The 25922-nt window shown below is 37.8% G+C and overlaps 1 protein-coding gene across 2 annotated transcripts; it reads right to left on the bottom strand.

Annotated features, from left to right (window-relative positions):
- Window positions 1-22518: 22518 nt before the first annotated feature.
- On the bottom strand, window positions 22519-24820 carry LOC112173650 (cytochrome P450 CYP749A22). 2 transcript variants are annotated; one of them, XM_040512214.1, is made up of 6 exons: window positions 24723-24820; window positions 24415-24633; window positions 24112-24335; window positions 23764-23999; window positions 23273-23657; window positions 22519-23169 (listed from the first exon to the last, which is right to left on the bottom strand). In XM_040512214.1, the coding sequence occupies exons 2-6, from the start codon at window positions 24575-24577 to the stop codon at window positions 22741-22743; spliced, it is 1437 nt and encodes a 478-aa protein (XP_040368148.1). In that variant the 5' UTR covers window positions 24578-24633; window positions 24723-24820; the 3' UTR covers window positions 22519-22740. The 2 variants fall into 2 exon arrangements, with proteins under 2 accessions (XP_040368148.1, XP_024167106.1); XM_024311338.2 differs by having other exon boundaries at window positions 24415-24799.
- Window positions 24821-25922: the final 1102 nt, after the last annotated feature.

The raw sequence follows: 25922 nt of genomic DNA, 5'->3' as shown, positions 1-25922 counted from the left end.
TCACAAATGATTTAAGTCCGAAACCCTTGTTTTGAACCAAAATCCCCAAAGTGGCGCCAATCGAGGCGAAACCACATCCGAGACCTCCCAAAGTCTCTGGAATACGTCCACGATCGATGTGACCAACCCACAAGTCGATCGGACGCTCAAATCCTCACGGATAGCATAAATCGATCGGTATGAAACTGCAAAAATCATAACAATTCCAAACGAACTCCAAAACTTGCATATTATATATCGAAACGCTCGTATCAACGAGTAGAACATATATAATAACAGAAACAATTCCTTAAGTGGCCGGAACACCGCCGGAACGCCACCACAGACGGTGGTGCACCGCCGCCGGCCAAAAACACATTATTTCACAAAACTCCCAACATCAAAAAGCTTCATCTAAGCATGCTTGTGAACTTTCATAACTGGATCGAAGTCAGAAAACAAGCATAAGGGGTCGAAAACTACCTCACAAGCCGTGAACAGTAATCCAATCCGAGTTGATCGAAGTTTCACGTGAATCGATCCAAACAACCACCAAGGATCGATCGACGAGGCCGTTCTGAGTTCAACCAAGGAGACTCGAAGCCCTGCCGACGTCGGAACAAGGAATTCCGACCGGGTCCGAAAACACCAACCTGCACCGCCTTGCAGCGCCGCTGTGGAGGAGAATCGGCGCTAGAGGACTCCAGAGGGACGACCAGACGGAGGAGACGATCCTATCTGGAAAGTTTCGTCGCCGGAGACCGCCGCAGTTCGCCGGAAAAGTCGGGTCGGATCGATTGGGTCCGGGTCAGGTCAGTCGAAGATTTTCGTTTCTGAAGGCGCGGACGAGAGAGAAGAGAGAGAGAAAGGATTTCCGGAAAAGGAAACAAATGAAAATAGTAAGTTTCTCCTTCGGGAAACTTCTATTTATACCAAAATGGAAATTCCTTCCAATGGCCATAACTTTCTCATACGAACTCCGATTCTCACGTTCCACATATCCACGAACTCGTATCGACGCGCTCTACAACTTTCGTGAAGGAAGTTTTCAGAGAATCCCAACGAATAAAAAGTCAACCTTTGCAAAACCCCCTAAAGTCATACTTTTCAAATAGAAATTCGTCCGAAACGTCTCCGCTCCATCCACGAGCCACGAAACCGTCCAACAACCATAAATTAGATTCCGGAAATTCCTCAGAAAATAATTACGAATTTCCGGGGCATCACAATGGGATTCTCCAGAGTGTGGGACACTCCGACCCGAGCCTGGGATGCTTCCTTCTTTCGTATGGTGATACTTCTTCCCCATATCTTATCGTTGCTTGACTAGTGGGGTCAGTCCGTTTTTCACTGAACCAGCGGGGTTGGTCTTATCTTCTTGAGAAACGAGATTTCGGTTTTACGATATATTTTTCGAATGTTGTGACTAGTGAGGCTAGTCGGTTTATTGTTTTGAAATTCTTGGATTTAAAGCTAAATGTGTTTTCTTATTGTTGCATGCATCAGATTTTTAAGAGAATAAATGTGGGAAAGTATGAAATCCTTTTTCTTTTAAATTGTTTATTTTTGTCCACTCACGCTAACATTTTTCGTCTACTTTCCCCTGGGCCTTTCGGTTTCTAATGCCCAGTTTGCAGGCATTATTAGTTGAGATCGGGCGTACATGATTCGAGGCATAGTTGATGAATAGCTTCCGCACTTCTTCGTTTGGCTCTGATCTATTGTGGGTTAGTGTTTTGGGTAGTCTACTTTAGGGGTGACTCGGCCAGTTCTCAATAGAGTTATCTCCAGAAAGGATCGAAGCGAGTGGTGGAGGTTTTTACGTCGATCGGAGCACCTACCGGATTCTGGAAAATTTTCGGCCAAGTTCAACTGTTCTAGGTAATTTTCGACCACTTCTGATCATTTTCAGACTTCATGCTAGTTAGGAAAATGGTCAGGCTTGATGAGATGAAGAGGAGCAGCCTGGCCCCGACACTATTGGCGGTGGTCGGGGGTGGCTCAATCCCTAACTCCGGCGGCCCTTTTCGGCCACCTCCGGGGGTCAAAAATGTGATTTCTTTACATTTTTTTATTATACATTTCAACACGATCATTTCGATATATTATACGCGATTTTTGGATATCGTATGATTTAGTTATGAATTTTACTATTTCGATCGATTTCAATCGTTCGATTTGTGATCTGTGAAGATCGGACCGTCCGATGGACTTGTAGTTTTGATATGTTGATCGTATGACTGTCCCGATGACTTTGTGTGGTCACGGGCGAAAATCCGACAGTTGGATCTTCGTATAATTATGAATTAGTGTTTGGAAGGCGATTCGTGAGAATCCGACCGTCGGATTTTCATATAAATCTGAGGAGATGATAGTAAAGGCGATTCAGGAAGATCTGACCGTTGGATCTTCGTGATAATTTCGGGAGGGTGATCCAAAGGGCTATCCGTGAGGATCCGACCGTTGGATCATCGTATAATTTTGATCCGACCGTTAGATCGTCGTTTATTTTATTTTATGAGTTGTGGCCTAAATTCAAGTCACATTTGATTAGGTGATTGACGGTTTTTACTTGGGCGAGCGAGTTTGGTGTGATCGTGTTAATTTGAAGACGCAGCGGGAGTATCGAGGTGAGTAAACCTCACGTGGTTCATATTACGAACCGAGTACCTTTAATTACTTTATTTTCTGTGGTAATTGTGTGAAAATATTTATGGAATAAATATTTGTTTTAAATCATATGGACTTGATCAACTACGGTCCATAGGTAAGTAAAATGATTTAATTATACAAAATGAATTTCCCGATTTACTTGTGTGAACTATAGTTGGTATTAGTGGTCACTCCTGAGTGGGTGATTACGTATATATATATATATATATATATATATATTTACGTGATTATATACGAATTGGTGTGACGTTGAAGAGTGTGAAATGGTGATGATTTATTTATTTTGGATTAAGATGTGACATACCATATTTATATGTGATGAACATGATTGATGAGTTCTTGTTGATATTCATGATTTATATTGGAGGAGGTATAGAGTGGAGAATATAGGGTTCTGAGGACAGATGTCCGAAGTTCGACAGTTAAGGATAACCGGAGTGTTTGTGTTCTGAGGACGGGGATGTCCGAAGTTCGACGGTTTATTATTAACCGCAGTATATTGTTCTGAGGACGGGCGGTGTCCGAAGTTCAAGGGTTATTAAACCTAGCGATATGTCGTTTACTTGCACCTAGGCCAAGGTGACTGTAGCGATATAGTTAGAGCTCTAACGTATGGTCAAGATGGACCAAAGTGGTGTTATGTGGGGTTGGGTGTTTGTAGGACCAGTGTGGTGTATTGTGATTTGAGGATTGTTGAATTTTACTTGAATTGTAAGAATTGTAATTTAACAAATCAACAGTTCCTTCTTGTTTACTCATACGAGCTGTCAAAAGCTTATCGGGTTTGGTGTTGTTGCAATCCCGGTACACTATTCAAATTGTGTAGCGGGTAATCCTGCAGGTTAGGAGGATCATGGCGGAGATCGTGCGGGTTAGAGTATTTGTTTTAGTTTTACAGCTTTGTAAATTGTGAGGTGAGTGATGCTCAATTGGAGCTTTACGAATTTACTTTGTACAAGTGAGTTGTATTAATTATATCGAGGTTTTCGAGATTTGGAATTTTGAGTGCCGTGTGGTGTGGTTGTTTATGAAAAAAAAAATTTCATAATGTTTATTTGATTAAGTTGTTTAATTCATGTTTCGGATTTGAATTTGTCATTCAAAATTCGGGGCGTGACAGAAAGTGGGGCACATGAAGAAAGACTGCACAGGTTTTAAGAATTGGTTGATCAAAAAGGGTCATTTTTCTAATTCACTGTTTTCTTTAGAAATTAATTTCGTTAATGTTGAACCAAAAACTTGGTGAATTGATTTAGGAAGTCCCTTACATATTACTAATTCCTTGCAGGGATTCATAAGGAAGAGAGTCCCAAGAAGTGATGAGGTGAACTTGTGTGTAGGCAATGGCATGAGAGTGGCAGTCAAAGCTATTGGAACCTTAAAATTAGATCTTGGTTTAGGAAAGTTGTTAGTCTTGGATAATGTTTATTATGTACCTTCCATGAGAAGGAATTTAGTTTCAGTTTCTCTTTTGGTTAAATCTGGATGTAGACTTCTTATTAACAATAATGGAATTATTATTTCTAAAGATTCAGTTCAAATTGGTTCTGGTGTTATATTGAATGATTACCTACAGTTAAATTGTTCACACAGTCAACAAGAAATTTCTCTTGTTGAAAATAATAACACATCGAGTAACACTTTAACTGGTGTTAAAAGAACTCAATGCAATGAAAAGTCTGCATATTTGTGGCATAGAAGACTTGGCCATATATCAAAAGAGGGATTGAAAATTTTTGTTAAAAACAATATCTTGAATGAACTTGACTTTTCTGATTTACAAGATTGTGTTGAATGTTTTAAGGGAAAGATAACTAACTTAAGGAAAAAGACTGCATACAGAAGCCAAGCACTTTTAGAGCCCATACATACTGACATTTGTGGTCCATTTAGAACTCAAACAATATGTGGAAATGTGTATTTTATAACCTTCATCGATGACTTTTCTAGATATTGTTATGTTTATCTACTTTCAGAAAAATCTCAAGCACTTAAAGCCTTTCAAATATTTAAGGCTGAAGTAGAAAAACAACTAGAAAAGAAAATCAAAACTGTTAGGTCTAATAGAGAGAGCAAGGAAACCAACTTTGGGGGGGGGGAGAGAATTCTGACTACATTGTTTATATGCAAGAACATGAAGTTGAAATTGATCTTGCAGATGACAATGATCCAGTCACTTTCAATCAAGCTATTGAAAGTAGTCAGTCAGATGATTGGAAACAAGCTATGGAAGCTGAGATTGACTCCATGAACAAAAATGTAGTTTGGGATTTAGTGAAACTTGACCCCAAACAAAACGCTATAGGCTGCAAATGGGTGTTTAAAATCAAGAGAGATGCAAATGGGAATATTGAGAGACATAAAGCTAGGTTAGTTGCCAAGGGTTTCACACAGGAGGAGGGTATTGATTTTACTGAAACCTTTTCCCCAGTTTCAACCAAAGACTCTTTTAGGATCATTATGGCACTTTTAGCTCAGTTTGATATGGAGCTGCACCAGATGGATGTCAAGACAGCATTCTTGAATGGAGAACTCGATGAGGTTATTTACATGAAGCAGCCTAAAGGGTTTATAGAATCAGGAACAGAAGACTTAGTCTGCAAGTTAAGAAAATCCATTTATGGTTTAAAACAGGCCTCTAGACAGTGGTATAAAAAGTTTGACTCTGTGATTTCTTCTTTTAGATTCACTGAGCATTTAGTGGATGAGTGTGTTTATCTCAAAACATCTGGAAACCAATTTATATTTCTGGTACTTTATGTTGATGACATTTTGTTGGCCAGTAGCAACTTAAAGCTACTTAAAGAAACCAAAGCTTTTCTGTCAAAGAATTTTGACATGAAGGATTTAGGTGAGGCAACATATGTACTAGGAATAGAAATTATAAGAGATAGGGCACAAGGTTTGCTAGGTTTATCCCAGCAAAACTATATTGCTAAAATTCTGAAAAGATTTGGCATGGAGACTTGTGCATCAGGGGAGGTTCCAATGTCTAAGGGAGATAAGCTCACTAAGAAACAAAGTCCAAAGAATGAAGTAGAAAAGGTGGATATGGAGTCCAAGCCTTATGCAAGGCTTGTTGGTAGCCTAATGTATGCTCAGGTCTGCACTAGACCTGATTTATCTTTTGCAGTTGGCATTCTTTCTAGATTTCAGTCTAATCCAGGTCATGAACACTGGGTAGCTGGAAAGAAAGTACTCAGGTACTTGCAGAGGACTGAGAACCACATGCTTGTGTATAGACAAGTGGAAAAATTGGAGCTTGTAGGATGTACAGACTCAAACTTTGCAGGGAATTATCCTGATTCCAAGAAATCGACTTGTGGATATGTTTTTATGCTTGCAGGAGGGGTTGTTGCTTGGAAAACTATGAAACAAACCTTAGTGACAACATCTACAATGCAGGCAGAATTTATTGCAATGTATGAAGGAATGTGTGAAGGGCTATGGATTAGAATTTTTTTTTTTTTATGCAAACTAGGATTTTAAGTCATATTGTTTCTGATGCTCTTGTGATTCATTGTGATAATGAGGCAGCTGTGTTCTTCAGTAAAAACAGTAAAAGATCAAACAATTCAAAACATATTGATCTCAAGTACTACAGTGTTAGAGAGAGAGAGTCAAGCATGGTGAAATTTCAGTGTTAAGCATAAGCACAGACTCTCAACTTGCAGATTCCTTCACCAAAGCATTGTCAGTAGCTGCCTTCAAGAAAGACATTGAAAACATTGGTGTTTTACCTAGTTCAGTGGGAGCCTATTTAGTAAGAGCAAATTTTTATGAGTTTTGTATTTTCTGAGTTCTTGTAATTTTGGTAGTTGTGATTTTCAGTTCAGTTATTATCACAACTTTATGTATTATTGAATTTTGATTATCAATAAAATTCTCGAGGTATTTCATTTAGTTTGTGTTGCTGTAGCTTTTATTGAATTTTCTGTAATATTTTGTTTTGTGTTCCTGATTTACCTTGATATCAGATGGTCTTGTAATTTAAGTGAACATGTTCCTTTGGTTAAAGTATAAGCATTAAGACCATCAGTGTTTTTAGTTTTGCTTGAATTTCATTTTGAAACATTCAGTTGGACCATTTAGGTATATGATCTTCAGGTAATACACGAGGTTCATATACTGCATCATTTTGTTTTAAATAGCATATGTGGAATGCAGGAGCTTGTGTTAGTGGTCTGGAAGTTCTGCATTTTTGTTAAAGTGTATGCTTTTCCTTGCTCTGCATTAGCTACTGTGTTTTGACCATGTTGAATGGATTTTGAAACTTTTCCTTATTCTGGTGCACACTTCAGTTGGTTGTAAACGAGTTGATGTTATTCAGTTATGGTTGTCCTTGATAACCAGTAATAGTCCAAGTGGGAGATTGTTAGATCAAAAGTGGACTCATCACAAGTTATCCTAGAGTAACTAGGAAACCATCAATACATTAAGGGGGGTGTATTCATTTCAGATTTTAAAAGATTTTGTTTGAGTTTTTATAATCCATGGATTTACTTAATTCATGGATTGTTTAAATTCTATATGGACTCTAATTGATTCTAATGGATTGATTTACTGATATTTGTTTTGAATTTACAAGTCCTTATGATATTTTTGGTAGATTAATTTTTTTCTTCTTTAAAAGCAATGGATGTATGGATCCAACTATAATTCTATATCAATGACAAAAAAGTGTGTGTGTGTGTGTGTGGTAATGTACCATTCTTTATGTTGTGTGTTAGTGTGTAATGATATATGAATAATAAGAGAAAACTAATCAGCCAAAATGTTACACAAAAAATAAAGTAATAAACTAATGACATAATTTATTTCATATTTAATTTACAAAAAAAACATGTGTGTATGTATCATCTTAATAATACCATTGAAAGTGAGCTTAATTAGCTAGAAGTATTAAAAATAAAAATAAAATAAAATTATTAGATGAAAACAGAGGCAGTGGTAGAGGAGGATAGTGGGAAGATAGGTCTAAGACAAAATGGATGAGTGTCATCTATTGACAGCTACTTTTTTTTTTTTGGTGAATAGCTTCATTTTTTGAGTGAGAAAGAATCCATCAAAATCTCTTGGGAAGTAGTTGGATTGTTTTTGAGTTTTGATATATATAAAAAGCACTATAAAATCCTTCAAATCCAGCATTTAATCAAATCCTTAAAAATCCGTATACTTTTGAATATCTACATATTTGAATGGATAATTCTAAATCTTAATTGAATACATCAAGATTTTAAAGGATTATTTAAAATCTCAATTGAATACCCATAGACTTTCAAAATACAAAAAAATCTTGTAGATTCTTAAATGAATACACCCCCCTAAATCGAATACGACATGGATCTGGAAAAGAATCAACCTAGATATTTAATGTGATAGTGTATTTATTATTGGATTAGGAATCCATTATTTGGACTACAAGAAAGTCCTAAACTGTGATGCATTAGAATTCTTAGATACAAGACTTGATTCTTAAGGAAAACCTTTATGGGAGTATTCCTAGGATTAGTACTTGTATAAATAAGAGGCTAGGGTCCCTGTTATCACCACCGTTTTTGCAAGCATTGTGTTCTGCCCATTCAGAAGCTTCAGTTGGTGAATAGCAAAAAACTTCAACCTCGACTTGTTCTTTTGTTCTTACAGCTGCTACGATGGCTTCAACCTTGGACGTCAATGGTATGTGTTTGATTCTATGATGGTGAAGTTGAACATGTAATTGTGTGAGTTTGTTTGTAATTTAGTTTTACATACACTACTAAATTTGAAAATCAATTGGAGTTTGGAACATCAGTTTTGGAAAGAATGTGACAATTAACAAACGCCACAATCATAGAAATCAAAATGTAAAATATCTTTGTCCAAATAAATAAGGGTTTGACACTAGATTCACTAGTCTCACCATTCAACATAAATAAGAAGCCAATACAATCAGTGACATTCAAAGATGATGCAAACTTTTTGTTTCAAGCAGAGGCAATTTTGCAGAAGAAGAATTAAAAAGTGGTAGTAGTGGCAATAGCAATTGAAATAATAGGGGCAGCAGGGAGAGGGGAGGGCATATCAGTGCCACCGAGTCGGTGGTGGGAATCTAAAACAAATATTAAATGGAAGTGATGAGACTATACTCTTCTCAGCCAGTCATTCCCCAAACCAAGTCGCCTTGCTTAAACTTGGCATCCCCAGATTCCAAAACTTTAGCCACGCCAAAACCGCTGATAGGCTGCACATATATAATACTATATGAAAAATGATTTCAAATATATTGTAAACAATATCGTAATTGATCTAAATCTCATAACAAAGCAAGGTTCTTTTTACTCATTTCATACACTCAATAGGTGCTCAAATCGTATATATTATAATAGCAACAATTGCGAAGATATTTGTGAAGATACTAATTATGATATCTAATTACCAACATATTTGTGAAAATAGTAATTATAATATCTAAAGTAACTTTTGTGAAACTCTTGTTAAAACATAATTTACTAGATACAGCAAATCCACATATCTCCATCTGCACTCAAACCTGAAGAGCGCCATGCACGTACAAGCAAAAGATTGACAGTTGAAAATGAAAATTTTACTATGGGCCATCAAAATTCTTTTAATACAATCTACGCCAAACATGACAATATACTCCATAACCCAAAAGCAAATTAAACAAATGATGTATACCGTTTTCATTACAAAGTCTTACACCATATAGTTGGCCGCCATCTTTAAGACAAATAATGATGTTCAATGTTTACTACAATAGTGTAAAGAGAAGAAAACATTCATCAGATGAAATTTCAGATCATATAGCATTGAAAACTACAGTACAAAGGAACTTATTTATGGAAAGTTATATGTAAAAAGGAAAATAGTAGAACATATATAAGCTGATCATACGGAAAAAAAAAATTACACATGGATGATCACATGTTTATTAGTTTTGGACTCTCAGGATGTACCTGTACAAAATATAGGCCAGAGTGCCGAATTTGTTATATTTGTTATACAGCAACAAGCGTAGCCCGTGGCCCACCATTATACCGATACTGTCCCAACTTAACCACCCGATAGGTGTTGGATTTTAATCACAAAAGGCCTCAGTACAATTGGGTGAGATCCACCCACTTATAAGTTATAAGTTATATTTTATTTGTCACTTTTTCAATGTGAGATCTTTCCTCTCCAACACGCCCCCACACGTGCAACCTAACTCTAGGTCTGCACGTGAAATTAATTAATCAAATTTCCACATTAGAAATTGGGACACAAGTCTCATATCGGTGACTTGGTTGATACAATCCAATGCCCACGTTGGACACTTGGTAATTTCGATGGCAATACAGGGAACCCCAATTTGGGCTCATGATACGTGCCTATGTGGAGACGCAATTGGAGAATGACCCGCTCTGATATCATGTTATACAGTGACAAGCGTAGCCCGTGGCCCACCATTGTACCGATACTGTTCCAACTTAACCACCCGATAGGTGTTGGGTTTTAATCACAAAAGAACTCGGTACAATTGGGTGAGATCCACCCACTTATAAGTTATATTTTATTTATCACTTTTTCAATGTAAGATCTTTCATCTCCAACAGAATTTAGAAGGTCTATAGGCTTGACCAATCAGTCATTCAATTAGTAATCAAAGATTGATGTTCAGATCGATAACCAAGAAATCATTGAAGCTACTACTATAGTTCTGTCTTTTTGTAATATATGAGGGTAGGTGATGGCCTTCATTCTAGGAACGGGACTCCAAAATTCTAGGCTTCTTTTGAGTGATTCACATGTCTAAGTTGTGTGGCGTTTTTCATAACTGGGATTGATTTCTAGTCTATCATCTCAAACAGGCAGGGTTAATCCTAAGGTTCCTTATTCCGGTTGTAAAACAGAAGAATAGGGAGAATGGGCACAGCCTCAATAAGATAAGAAAGGATAAATAGCATATACGGAGATACCCCCCATTCCTATCAGTGTGAAATGAAAAAAAAAAAAGTCCTCTCCTCCGCCCTTTCTGTCCCTCGCTTGAGCTCAAGAAAACAAGAAAAAAAGTGAATAGAAAAGAGACAGGCGCAAGATACGCATCAGTAATCATTAGAAGCGGCGGGACTGCTTGCAGATCGACGTCTAGCTAATATTAATATGCTAAAAGTGTCTGAGCTATTGAGACAATGTCACTTCAAAGATCGATGCTGATATACAAAGGATAGCCGGGGTTAACAAATTATTAACAGAATTAAGTGAATGGTACAACGAGCTAAAGTTACTCGAATGCTAAGTAGAGGAAGGCCACAGCTACTATATTAAAAAAAATTTTACCATGTAGAGGTCGTTTCCACTAATAGAATTTGATGAATACTTCACATTATCCTAAAGTTCCCGAAATGTGTGAAATTCTTTGTGAGTGGAATTAGGCAATTTTCTTTATTATCTGATATTTCTAGCGTCCCTGACTATTAGTGCAAGACATATATAAAGACTTCCCTTATCTAATAGTTAATCAGTGATAGGCATTGCTTATATATAAAGCCTTTCCCCAATATATTTTATTAGGAAGGCATGTAAGGTTAATAATCAAATTAAGAGTTCTCGCTACAGCAATGAATCAAAGCTCACGCAATTGCAGTTTAAGTTTCCCTCAAAACACAAAGGAGTTGCCTCCCAAAAGTAACCAAACAAAGAGATTCAAAATCAATTTTTTTTTATTCAAAACTCTATCGGTTTACTGAAACAGTAAAGCCTTTTAAGAAATGAGTACGTGCAAAATTGATAGGATGAAACTTTGGGTTTGCTTCTTAAATTATTTAGCCTTTAAATTGCCCCATATGTGTGTTTCACTTTTATCTTATCACTTGTGTAGTTGTGCACAGAAACAGTATAAAAGTCCAACAGCAGAAGCTTCAAATGATAGAAGCTGAGGTAACTATTTGAGAAAGGAGGAAGGGAAACGAAGTAGCAACGCTAATTTGAACAATATGGGATTAGGGGGAGTACGGAAAATACAGTGCATTGCAGGAAGCAATTGAAAGAATTAAGAACTTACAACTTGATTTCCAGTACAACATAATATGACATCAAAACCAGATCAAAAGTATTTAGCTAAAAGACAAGTTGACCTTAACCCCTATATAACATGCATGCTCGTCTGAACAAATGAGTTTCTAATTTGCATTTTAACATTCTTTCCTATGAAGTCAATGAAATTATTTGATAAGAAGGGCATTTAACACAATAGCATAACATTCTTCTCTCTACATATATAATTCAGATTGGAGCAAGCTTAGAATTTGAGAAATTTGCATATATGCTAGCACAGCAGCATATATTCCAAATACAAGAATCAAAAATTTATCAGATTAAACGAATCCCAGTAAAAAAAAAAAAAAAAAAAAAAAAAAAACAAGAACACACGCAGAGAGGTGTAATTGTAAAGTGGGTGAGGTCCAAGCTGGTTTCATGCGGATCCCGCTGCTTTGAGCCCCTAACAAGGCAGCATGAGGTTTGATCTCTCAGTCCTTGCTTCTCCATGCTTTTTATGACCTGATCTCAGAATAGAATCAGTTGCTGAGGTCAATGGCTTCCCAAGGATAAGATATTGAAATTTGTTAATTCTAGATATCTGCTATTTGCAATCAAAATACTTGATGCAATTCAATTTTCCATACAACATATATTTCGATAGAATCAGAAAAACTGATACAAGAAATAGCGGAGACATGAAGCAAGCACAGTAACTCAACAATTGTAGGTTGAAGAGAAGGGAACCTGGTAAGAGTAAGAATATGAGGAACTAAGGGGTCTCGTAAGCGTGAACCCAAGCGTCCTCTGCTGCTGGTCTACTCCTCATATATTCATTCTAGGGTTGGAGCTCTGTTCTTCGCGATTTAGTGATCCCTTAAATAATCATTGATTTCGAAAATTTGATGGGTGATTGGGTGTGAGAGAAAGACAAAGAGGGATGGGCCCGCCAGGCATACAAAGGCTGCGAAATGACTCCATTGCCCGGCTCGTTTAACCATGACGGAAAGGGTATTACTTTAACAGATAATTAACGGTCAAATTATTTTCGACAGTGCGCATGGCTAATAACAAGCCACGTCGGTGGGCCCACTTTGGTGTTTAAACATTTTGGTGGAAAGCAGCCCACTCCAAGTTGCAACAAAAACAGAAACAATAGCACAAGGCGGATGAAATTTACCACGACAAAAGAAAATGTGCATTGCTTGTGAAAAAGGGATTGCACAATATTATGACAAACAAATCTCATATGGTAATTATTTATATCCAGTGAAAATTATACTTGCACAACATAAGAGTTAGTCATGCAGGAAAGCTGAAAGAAGAAATATAATCACGTACTGTTATGAATCTAGCTTTTAGAATTCTAGGAAACAGAAAAAGATGAGGCTTATTGGCTGAAACAACCCTCAACTTTACTCATCAATTTTATCCAATTGTACACCAACTTTTCCCAATCCTGCCACAATGTCCCAATCCTGCCACAATGTCCCAATCTTAGTCAATTTAAAGGACTTAGGTCCAATTTTATCGTTATATATCTCATTTGACATCATATAAGATAAAGCTCTTCGATTATAATGCGCACAGATAATACACCAAACTAAAACATATTTCAATAACAGACACCTTAGAAAACTAACCATGAAATATAGAAAGGGAAATATGGCGCAACCTTGCTCACCATACCAGGGCAGCCATATTTTCCTCTGTAAAGAAATTTCCACTGTGAGCACTATCAAACTGGAGGACTCTAAGCTTCCCTTCTTGCAATTTATAGCAAATTAGCATTGCAAATGAGAGGAGGGCACTTTATAAATTTATAAAGGACCCAAGAAAGGTCAGTAGACTAATAATTGCAAGATTTCTGGGGAATGAAAAGCAAACCTTGGTTCCATAAGTTCCATATCTGAAACTCTGTAGAGCTACAGAGAGAAATCATGATGCCATCTGCATAACCGCAATTGCTCTCGTTTTCCTCTATTCCTATCTCAACTCCACCAATGCCTTCTCTTCTTCCTCCCTCAAAACCCTACAGACTGTCCCCATGCCAATTTGATCAACCACAGCCACGACAAGTACCTCTACTGGGGCACCCGAATCGACTGCCCCGGCAAGCACTGCCAGTCCTGTAAGGGCCTCACCCACCAAGAGTCCAGCCTCCGCTGTGCTCTTGAAGAAGCCATCTTACTCCATAGGTACCTACATTCTCACTTTTCCATTTGATTTCTGTTTGTTTTTTTTTTTGAGTTTATGCTTTATTTCGGACAATTTGGTGTTATACTAGGGTTATGCTGGGTTTCGAAAGATAGATACATCAGTATTAGAACAAGAGAAGGTCTGCGTTCAAATAGTATAGACTAGAAGAGAGTGAACAAGGTAGGAGAGAAAGCCATGGAAGCAGAAATGTAGTGATTGTACGTGAGCTTCTGTTAGGATGGTTCTTGTGATATAATCATCGTCTAAAGTAATCCCTGAATATGAACATTCATCTAGATTCGAAATCTAGTTATTCTACTGAATTGAGTGACTTTATGTAATCTCGTGTAGTATTGTACTGTTGTGTGCAGGACTTTTGTAATGCCTTCCAGTATGTGCATCAATCCAATACACAATAAGAAAGGGATCTTTCATCACTCGGATAATGCAAGTTCAGAGGAAAAGTAAGTTGTTTACCTCCTAATTAATATATTTTTGGTCTCTGGATGACTTATACTTGTTACCTAGAATGTATTAATTATTTGCTTCACGTTTTTAGTCTTCTGAGAGATATAATGTTGAGACACAGGTTGGAATGTAGGATACGCTTAAAAAAGAAAGCGGAAGTCTTCCGAAAAGTGGTTGGACTTGCAGCTTTAGAAATGTTAGCTAATTATTGAAATCTTGTAGATAATAATCCTTTATAATGGTATGTAGTTATGCGGATGTTGCTACTAAAAGATGACAGTACTTTTTTTTTTCGATCAAAAGAATTCATTAATAAAAAAACAGATTACATCAAGGAGTATATAGTGGCCTCATTAAACCCACCACAAACCGGTTGGGAAGAGTACCACACTCCAACTAAATCTCAAGTACTAGACTTCATCAACTAGGATTGGTAAGAGCCACTCCGGAACCATTTGCCACCAATATGTAGGAAAAGGAATGGAAAGGGCTGCCCTTGCTACACTATGGGCAGCTTTATTACATTTTCTAGGGATATAACCCCAACTACAAGACTGAAACAAACTCAAAAGTACCTTAGCTTCATCAATTAGAGCTCCATCTGGACTGAGGTCTTCAAGGTTGGAATTTAATGCCACAAACACATTCTGTGCGTCTCCTTCGATCTCCAAATTAGTGAAGCCGGCTTGATAGCAAAAATGTAAGCCATTCACTAATGCTAGAACCTCACATGTCTGTGGGTTAATAAACCCCACACTTGGTACTGCCAACACCCCAAGGCAGACTCCTCTGTCATCTCTAACCACTGCCCCTGTACCATACACCCCCTGACTCACGTTCAAGGCACCATCAATGTTTAGTTTTACTGAGCCCATCCTAGGCTTCTCCCATCTCTCTTGTCTACTACCAGAGCACCTACTTCCTTGCCCACTAGGAACATTTGACTGCACATCACTCCTTACCCCACCCAACTGCCCAATGCAATCACCTTGCTGCACATTACTGCCATGATTTCCCCACTGTTCGTACACCTCCCACCAAGCAGTAGCCTTGGTGATTAAGGATTCAGCCATCATTGCAATTTGCCCATGCAACCTACTATTCCTTTCATGCCAAAGCTGCCAAACCACCACCCCAAACCACTCTAAATCCTTGCCACATGCTACCATGGAAACATGCAAAAACAAATCAAGAAAACTTCTTTCTTTCCAAACTTTACATACTTCTCCAAGAAAAGTGTGCTGCCATACTTTACGGGTCAAAGGACACTCCCACAAAGCATGTAACACCGTTTCATCACCCCATCCACACCCCAAGCACCTACCATCCCCACTAACTTTCCTTCTTTTTAATTCTGCTGCACATGGAATAAAGTTATTGCAAGCTCTCCATAAAAAAACTTTTATCTTATTAGGAAGTCTTAATCCCCACAAAAGCTTCCACCCCTTTTGGGACCCACAACAACCACCCACTCCACTCTCTGAGGCATGCAAATTATCTCTTCTCAACTTCTCCTGTGCTGCTACCCAATACCCTGACCTCACAGAAAACCTCCCATTTTTATTGTAGTGCCACACCAATTTATCCGACCCACCATTTCTAGGCAAAGGAATAGATAGGATGGTTCGTGCATCAACCTCAAGAAAATGGCTATAAATAAACTCCACCCTCCACTCATGATTAGAATTAATAAGATCTGACACTTTTAAATTCAATAGAGCCAAGTTAGGTGATATTACCTTGAACGTAGAAGGCCTAGGAAGCCACTTATCAAATTTTACATTGATAAGTTCCCCATTCCCCACTCTCCACCTCATGCCCAACTCCAACACTTCCTTACCCCAAACCAAGCTCCTCCAAATTAGCGACGCACCCCTACCCAGCCTTGCAGTCAACCATTCTTCATTTGGAAAGTATTTTGCTCTAAGAAGTCTGCCAATCAGAGAGTGGGGCATCTGCATTATGCGCCAAAAAGTTTTCGCCAGTAAGGCTTGATTGAACACCTCCAAATCCCTAAACCCCAAACCTCCCTCCCATTTACTTCGACAAAGCTTCTCCCATTTACACCAGTGCATCCCCTTCTTACCTCCGCCTTTCCCCCACCAAAATTTTGTAATTTTTGACTGATAGACTGTTTGCACTCCTTTTGGTAACCTGAAAATACTCATCGTATAAGTAGGGATTGCCTGTGCCACTGCCTTAACTAAAATCATCTTACCAGCCTTCGATAAGAATTTACTTTGCCACCCTACCAAATGATGATCAAGCCTTTCATGCAATTTCTTATACATCTCCTTCTTGTTTCTTCCAGCAACTGTAGGTAGTCCAAGGTGACGTTCATGGAAAGGAACAATTTGTACCCCCAAAATCTGCTGCACTTCCAATTTCACACTACTTCTCACACCCGGGCCAAATGCCACCGCTGATTTCTCATAATTAATTTTTTGCCCAGCCGCCGATTCATAGAGGAGAAGTATCTGTTTCAAATTAACCACCTCCTGCACCTCTGCTTTTGCAAAAACAAGGCTATCATCTGCAAAAAGTAAGTGTGATATAGAGGGTGCGCTACTACTGGCCTGTACTCCATGGATGAATCCCATCATATCCGCATGGGAGAATAAGCTCGATAACCCTTCAGAGCACAAAAGAAAGAGGTATGGAGATAGGGGATCCCCTTGTCTCAAACCTCGTGTCGGTCGGAAAAAACCAGTAGGTTGTCCTTCCCAAAGTACCGAGAAAGACGTAGACCGAACACACCTCATAATCAAATCCACCCACCTTGCTGCAAAACCAAGCTTTGACATCATATTCTCAAGGAACACCCATTCCACCCTATCATAGGCTTTACTAATGTCCAGCTTCAAAACTAAATTAGAATCCCCACTCCCTGCATTTCTTCGAATAGAGTGAATAGTCTCAAAAGCTGCAATAACATTATCATGGATATGTCGACCCGGTACGAAAGCACTCAAAAGATGACAGTACTTGTTCTGTTTTTTGTATTCCTGTCTATATAACTTTCTGGAGAGTTTATGAGAATATATGCATTTTTTTTTCAAAAGCTTCTGTCACCTGGTGGTATAGATTATTTTCTTGAGAGTTAGTACACTCAAAATCTATTACAAATTTTAATCCAAGTAGATGGCTTAATTGTAAACGAAATTGGATAATTAATTATTCTTTCCTGTTTCTCATCTTCATGTAACTCAGACTTTTACTTGTTGTACTGTCAGTTATCATGAATTGGAAGATGATGGGGGAACTGGGCCCCGATTTGAGCTTTGAGCCCAATCCCATTGTAGGCAATTGCTTGTTATTGTTTCAACAGTCTCAACTCGCGTCCGCATCAATCATCAGTATCAGTTGTGGGGGTGGTCGGAAGCAGTGGAGCTGCGCAAAGGCAGTGCAGTGACAGCAGGGTGAGGGTGATAGAGACGATCAGGGTGATTTGGTTGGGTTGAGATTTGGGCATTCAATTTTATCCGATGAAGTTTCTTTTAGGGAAAAATTCTGTTTAGTCCCTGAAATATGTCTTCGTCCTCGTTTCAGTCCCTGCCTTTCTAATTTAATCCTAAAAATCCCAAAACTCACAATTTCAATCTAAATTAGTCCATTCCCTCCATTTCTTCCGGTAGCTGGATGACGTGTCAGTTCTCTCTCTCTCTCTCTCTCTCTCTCTCTCTCTCCCCCTTATGTTCATCTCTCCTTCTTCACCTCCTTAACTTCCTCACTTCACACTCATCTAGTTATCTCAATCTCTCTCACTTTCCTCTCAAACTCTCTAGTCTCCACATGCGACAGACCCAATCCCTGCCCAATCACGCCGTTTTCCTATCGTATGAACTTCATCTCCGCTGTCCATCACTTCCACCCACGTCACCAGATCGTCCTCTACAATCTCGATCCAGTCCTCCACACCCAAAAAAAAAAAAAAAAACAAATCAACCCATTTCAGGTACTAATCGATTATCTCCTCTCTTGGATTTCTTGACTTTTTATAGCCACCCTCCTCATCCTGGTTTGGTGGGTCTATAAACAACAGTGGTGATGATGTCGGGGTCTGGGTGATGATGTCGGGTTTGATCAAGATGGGCGGGGGTGGCGGGTCGAGGGTGAGGAGGCCATAGGTAGAGGAGGTAAGGGAGATGATGTGGTTGGCTAAAGGCAGAGCTGCCAAGATGGGAGAAGGATAGAGAGAAAGAGAGCACATATTCTGATTCCCTTAAAATCTCCCAAATTCGAGCACCACAATGGGCAACACGGAGAAGCTGATGAACCAGATCATGGAGCTGAAATACACCTCCAAGTCCCTCCACGGTGGGCGGATGTTCCTATTTCGACACCCTGACACGAGGTTGTGATTAGAGTGAATGAACCGGCCGGTTCAGGAAGCGACGAAGGAAGAGAAAATGGGTTTGTCGTCGGGGAGTTTCTTGGATGAGGAATGTGGGAGGAGACCGTTGGAAACAAAACCCAGGCTATGAAGTTACCTCCTTGGGTTCGACCTCAACTCTCTTTTTCTCAACTTGGTGGTGCAACTGAACTGTGAGCTTCTCACAGACATGGGATTTGATGGAGGAGAGATAAACAGAAGAAGAAGAAGAAGAAGAAGAAGAAAAGGAGAAAAACTGACACATCATCTAGCTACTGGAAGAAATGGAGGGAAATGACTAGTTTGAACTGAAATTGTGAGTTTAGGGACTTTTGGGATTAAATTAAAAAGGCAGGGACTGAAACAAGGACGAAGAAATACTTCAGGGACTAAACAATAGTTTTTCCTTTCTTTTATTACAAAATTGCACTATATAGCCGGAAAATGTTCACTTCCCTTTCAATGAAAAAAAAAATCTTTGTCCCAAATTTCATAACACCAAATCCGTAGTTATTTCTTTTCATCTTATTTTGAACAACTTCTCCGGTGCATCAATTGAGGTCTATAGATAAGGGCAAAGGGAAGCTCTAAGCTTTCTGTTTCTCGGTACCTAGAATTTGACGTTTCAAGTCTGTTGCTATTTAAGTTTAGTTTCTCTAATTGTACACCAATTGAGGTCTCTAGGCGATTAGGGTTACTCTAGCAAGGATTTAGGAAGTGTTAGATTTGCCTTCATATGGCTAGGTCTAAATATTGTGCTCACTTTGTTCACGGTGAGGGTTACCTGTCATGTGCTTGGTAGCATAAACCATCTAGGTTTTATTTGGTGTAAGACAGCATATGATGTACATGCCTTCTGACCATGGCTAAGCTAATGAAATTATCTCTTTCTCAAAAACTAAAAAAAAAAAAAAAAAAATAAAAAATTCTACAGTGCATCAATATATCAATACATCAAGTAGATTTAGATTGATGTAAAGGTAAACTACTCTGATATAGAAATATAATTCTAAGCTAGTCTACCAATACCAATGTGTAGAGTTAGTCTAGCTGTGAATCGAGTATACTTAATATATCGGTGTATGTCTACTTGTATATATCAGTACTTGATATATCATAGACGAACCATATTTATAAATAAAGATCTACATTGCCCATTTTATAAAAATAAAAATAATATAATTTATGATTATGAAATTCCTACTCAAAATCACATTTCAAATTACTCTTGATTCCAAATAATCTATTACTTCAAAAAACAAAACAAAAAACAAAACAAAATTTCATTGAAACAAATTATCGACTACCATGCCACCGAGCCCTAGTCTGTTGGTTAATTAGCTGGTCTAACTAACAGCAGAGGTTATGTGTTTAAAGAAACTCAAAATGGGTAGGGGAAGATTGATATCAACGATAAGTCGGATTCTCAAAGAGGCCTGCTAGGTTAATCAAGAAGGCTACGGAATTGGCTATACTCTGTGATGCTGAGGTTGCTGTCATCGTCTTCTCTAAGACTGACAAGCTTTTTGAGTTTTCTAGAATGCATTATAGGCAAGTTCTCAAATTTACTCAACTTTCTGATCATTTTGTTCTATAGGAGATATATATTGTTTTGAGTGTGTCATTTATGAATCAACTTTCTATAGGTGTATGTTTTGTATAGGAGATAGATAGATATTCTATAGAAACATGTTTTGTACCATATATGAATCAATTTTCATTAAAAAGGTGATGTTGTCTAACAAAAGTAGTAATTTGAATTCAAATATCTGCATATGTAGTATGTTGTGTTCTTGGTATTGATCTCTATATTCTGAAACTCTATTGGAATGAGAATCTGAAGTACAGAATAGGTGAGCTGCTGAAGAAACTTTTCACCTATGTATTGAATGAATGGATGGATTTCAAAACTTTTTAATTACTGCAGAATTAGTTTAACAATTAAACTACCAACTAAAACTAAACGTAAAACCCATTCCTTTAACCCATGATCTTGGCTTATTATGATATGTATATAAATATAGCATGCATAGTAAGGAAGAACAAAGAGGGAGTTTATGCATGCTCCACTCACCATTGGAGCGTGATTTCAATCCGATTCAAGTGAATCACCAAAGTTCCTCTCCTTGATCTCTCCTTGTGTGTGTTAACCACCTTGGATTAAAAACTACTTCTTGTACTCCTTCTTGTGCTTTTATACTCCTCCTTGATGTTACAAGTAGAGCCACAAAAGGATGTGGCCTCTACGGATCTTCACCAAGTGAATCAAGAGATGAAGAAAGATGAAAGGAAAGGAAGAAGTATGCAAGTGTTCTTTCTTCCTTGTCATAATATCAACTTGTGCAATTAGACAAAGGGAGAACTCTCTTCTACCAACTAAAAGATGATAGTGTGAAGACACTCTCTCTTCTCTTTGTCCATGCTTTCACCTTATATAATAGGAAATAACTCCAACTACTAAAAGTGAAATATTGACTTGCACAAAGCCAATATGTTGGCTGGTCTATATATGTTATTGGGCACTAAAAATGTGTCTTGGGCTTTCATTTAAGTCTCACTTAGTGAAGCCCAAGTCCACACCAAAAACCCGACAATCGTTTAGGCCCAATAGGTTCTGTTTTACCCAAAAAATACTAATTATGTCCAAGTAATAAATCTAATTAATTATTTGGTCATAACCAACTCTAGTTTAATATTCTTCATATACAATCTCAATGATCCATTTATATGGTATGTGATCTCTTAGGTTCTAATTAACAAGGCAGTGAAGTTTGTAGAACAATTCTATTTCGTTTACGAATCAACACTTCATTTTGATTCTCCCTTGTTATTAGGATCATAAATGTTTATCAATCCTCGGGGACTTCACAAGTCATGAGTGACTTCTTACAACATATCATGACTACCCTAGTTAATATAGAATGACAAATAACCTATTTAATTGGAATTACAATACAATACGGTCATTTTCTAACACGATGTTCTAAATCACATCATTGGGGTATGGAATTGATATGTCAATCCCCTAATGTGATTTCCATTCTTATGTGATTCTTAGAATGTGATTAGAAACTCTTTTTTAGTCTCATTCAATGCTTTGGCCAAAAACTCATTGAATCACATCTTTGAACATACACCTTATAAAGATTTCTTATTGTACACTCACATGTCTCTATGACCGAATTGATTATACCAATGAATGCATCAATCATATCCATTAAGGGGCATAATATTATTGCATCATCAAGAGTTAATCCATTCACTCATAAGACATCCATGGTGTCTCAGGTCAAATGACTAATTTGTATTATTGTAATTTAGAGAGTTCAAGTTTTGACATGTAAGTAAAACTTCATACAAGAACTCTAATGATCGCGTTCGGTGTACTCTTTAAGATAAGAGCACCCACATACTTGTATCAGTGTCTCAACACGAATTACAAGAGACATATCATCCTCCATATTGAGCATACATAGTATGTGCTAGTATTTCCGGATCATCAATGTCCAAATGATAATCCTATGACTAGGAACCTTTTAGGATAAGAGTGTAAAAGAGTAAAGCTCTCACACATCTAACTCTTTAGGTTACTTTCTCTTTAACTCATATTCCTTGGACTTTGTTCAATCAAATATTAAATATAAGCAATGAACAATAAACTTGCCCTTTTGATTAATAGTAATTACAATAATAATCACATCAAAATGATTGTTTTACGACACAACTCGTTCATGTATAACTCTTCAACTGGTTCCATATTATACCGAGGTAATAATAGGAAGAAAATCTTACCCCAAGAAGAACAATGGAAAAAGGAAAGTACGGTCATCTTAAATCAACTTAGGGGTACATATATTACATCAGCTTAGCAAATCTCCATTCATTATGAGCAATGCATCTTGAATGGAGAAGTCATTATCATTGTAAAGTACTATAAGAACAAAGTAATGATTCCAGGGAGTTGCATTCTTTATAAGTAGCCATATGAAATGAAACATTTATGGGTACATATTTGTTGTCTTCAGAGCTCACAGTGAGTGTAGCATTACTTGGATTCCATGTTGTGGCCGAACTGTAAGAAGCCGAAAGGGTGAGTGAATATAACACGGGGAAAGTGTGAAGGTGTAGCGTTGTAGAATCATTGCCAGAGCAATCTTGGCTTCAGTGGTTGCAAAATTGTATCCCACACAATTTCTAGGTCCCATTCCAAAGGGTAAGAATGTGGCCATGTTATTGTTGGTAGCTTTAGCAACCCCTTCTGAGAATCTGTCTGGTTTGAACAATTCCACATCTTGCCCCCAGAATTGAGGCTCATGCTGAAGGGCCAAACATGGAATAAGTATTTCAAGATCAGCTGGAACAAGGAGTTTTCCGAGTCTAACTTCTCGTGCGACTTTCCTATAAATGGACACAACAGGAGGATATAACCTTAGAGACTCATTGATGATCATACCCATCTGCAGCAACAACAAAAAAATCACAATTGAAAACAACTCCTCATAAGCTAACAACATTTCTCCCAGTATGATAAAGTAATGGTCAAGTTTTAAACTTCCTTACTGTTGTTAATTTGGAAATGCCATCAGGGTTTGGAGTTTGTTTGCCAAATAATTGCAGCACTTCTTTTCTTGCTTCCTTTTGCCAATCTGTATGGAGTGCCAGAAGAAACACAGTCCAAGCTAGCAAACTGTTGGTGGTTTCTTGTCCAGCAAAGTAAAATGTCTTGCACTCATCAACTACATCATCCACTGTAATCCTCTGGTTGCCATCGACATCATGATGAGCTTTCAAAAGTAATCCAAGAAAATCACTCCCAAAACTTTTTTCTTCCTCACTCATAGTCATTGCCTTCTGTTCTCTTTTCTTGACAATCTCTATTATGGAGTCATGTACTCCTTTCTCAAGCTTCTCTGCTTCAATATCATCGCTGGTTTTGAAAATCTTACTGCAAGAATTATAAGGTAGATAGTATTTCAATAGATGTTATTCAATCTAATGAAATTGAGCATGTTTTGCATCTCATTATATGATTATATTGAAAAAGAAGTTACCTGATGATAGGAATCCTAGCTTTGAAAGCATTTTTGAATGTTAAGAAGGCTAACTTCATCAACATGTCAAAAATGCTCTTCCCTTCTGAGTAGCTGCTGCCAAATGCTGTTCTGGAAATCACTTCTGATGTCAACAACCTAAATTCTTCAAATATCTCAATCTCTTTCCCTTCTTCATGACTTTTCCACCTCTCTAGCATCAACTCAGCACTAGCTATAGTTGCAGGAATCAGACTCTAGTACAAGTGAGACAATAACACCATACCATTAGCAAGTTTAATTCTATTCCTCTACCACTTCCTAATTGATACAACTATCACACTAGAATAGTAACATGTAAGTAATTACCTTTAAGCTCTCTCCATGGAAGGCAGAGTTGGCCAGCTTTCGCATTCTTCCCCATTTTTCACCTTCAGTTGTAACAAGTCCATCTCCCAATAGCTTCTTCATAAATATTGGGAAATCGGTTTTCGAGAAAGTTCTGTCTTTGTTATTTAGTATCTCTTTGCACAACTCAGGTTCTGTAATGACCAATTGAGCTCGAGAACCATGCCATTGAAGAAAATTCTTACCTGCAGTATAAGTGACTGAGTTATTACTAGATTTGGAAACCAGGAATAAGGATTAGATATCTAAAGATCAATTTGTTACCATATGCCCTGCTCCATAAGTAGAAATGAGGTTGAACATGAGAAAATATATCATGTGACAAACTTTTGGGCCTGCTCATTGCTTCCTTTTGCATGCTGGAGATTTCTTTAGTATTTCCATGGATAAATCTGTAAGAAGGACCTTTGATTCCTTGCAAAGCCATCAGCTTCTGTATGCGAGTCGGATTCCACCATAGTTTGTGAAAGATCTTGATCAGAACTAAGAGAAGGAACAAAAACAGAATGCTTAAAAGACTGAATACTAGGCCTCCCAAAGAACTCATCTCAGAAGTGAGAACCAGAACCTACTGCTCTCTCGTGGTAAACGGAAATGGCACAAGGAAGATGTCACTTTTGACCTTATCCATTTGACATGATTCCATCACAGACTTATATTTATGAAGAGACATCATTTTTGGCCGCTTTATATATTATATTATTTTGTAGATTGCCAGATGTTGATCCAACTAACTAATTGCTTGGCAGAATAGTTTCCTGACACTAAATAATTGCTTGGCAAAATAGCCCCCAGACATAAGCCTTTATTTTTTTTTGTAGATTGCCAGATGCTTATGCAGACATAGGCTAGCCATTATGACTTTTAGTATGGATCACTATTTCATACTAATTGTACTATTATGCTTGAACTAAACTTGTCTTGTGTTCCCACTTTTCGTATACTTCGTTTCACTTTATAGCATCAAAATATATTACTGGTGTGGTATGGTTCTGTACTGCTTGTTAATTAGATATTAAGAGGGAGTTGAAGGGAAAAAAGCAGTATTTTTTATTCTTGATAATGAGCTTAGCAGTTGCAGGTTTGTACGCTAGCATGTAGATATACCAGTTTCTATGGGAGTTCTGGTCTTCATTGCTCAAAGTGACTGAAGAATTACTTGAACTCCATGTTGTGGACGAACAGTAAGAAACTGAGAAGGCGAGCGGACATAACCCAGGGAAAGGGTAAATGAGTAGCGTTGTAGAATCATTGACACAGCAATCTTTGCTTCAATGGTGGCAAAGTTGAAGCCTACACATATTCTAGGTCCCAATCCAAATGGCATGAATGCAGCCATGTTATCATTAGTAGCTTTAGCAACCCCATCAGAGAACGCTCTGGTTTGAAAAATATCGCATCTTGTCCCCATAATTGAGGATCATGGTGAAGTGCGAGTCGGAGTCCATGCTGATGTGACAATCATAATAAGGGCCTTTATGACTTTTGGTATGTACCACATTTGTCCAATCGAACTCTCATTTTTTTTCTTTGTTCTGCTGGAATGCAAAATGTATGGGGTTGTACTCAATAGTTTTCTATATAGTTGTTCACTTCTCATTTCTAGGCATCAAAGTTACAATCTCCCTCACCCAGAAATGGTATGGGTGTCGCATGCTTAAATTCCGACAAGACCAAATCTCCACCATTGCAAGCAAAGGCTTGGAATATGTATGCAAACTAAGACATGTTAAACATGTATAGGCAGTGGAACTACTAGTGGATTGCATATG

Source organism: Rosa chinensis, chromosome 1 (assembly GCF_002994745.2).
Source record: "Rosa chinensis cultivar Old Blush chromosome 1, RchiOBHm-V2, whole genome shotgun sequence".
Lineage (NCBI taxonomy): Eukaryota > Viridiplantae > Streptophyta > Magnoliopsida > Rosales > Rosaceae > Rosa > Rosa chinensis.
Note: the sequence above shows the minus strand (reverse complement) of the source record. Positions and strands in the feature narration are given on the sequence as shown.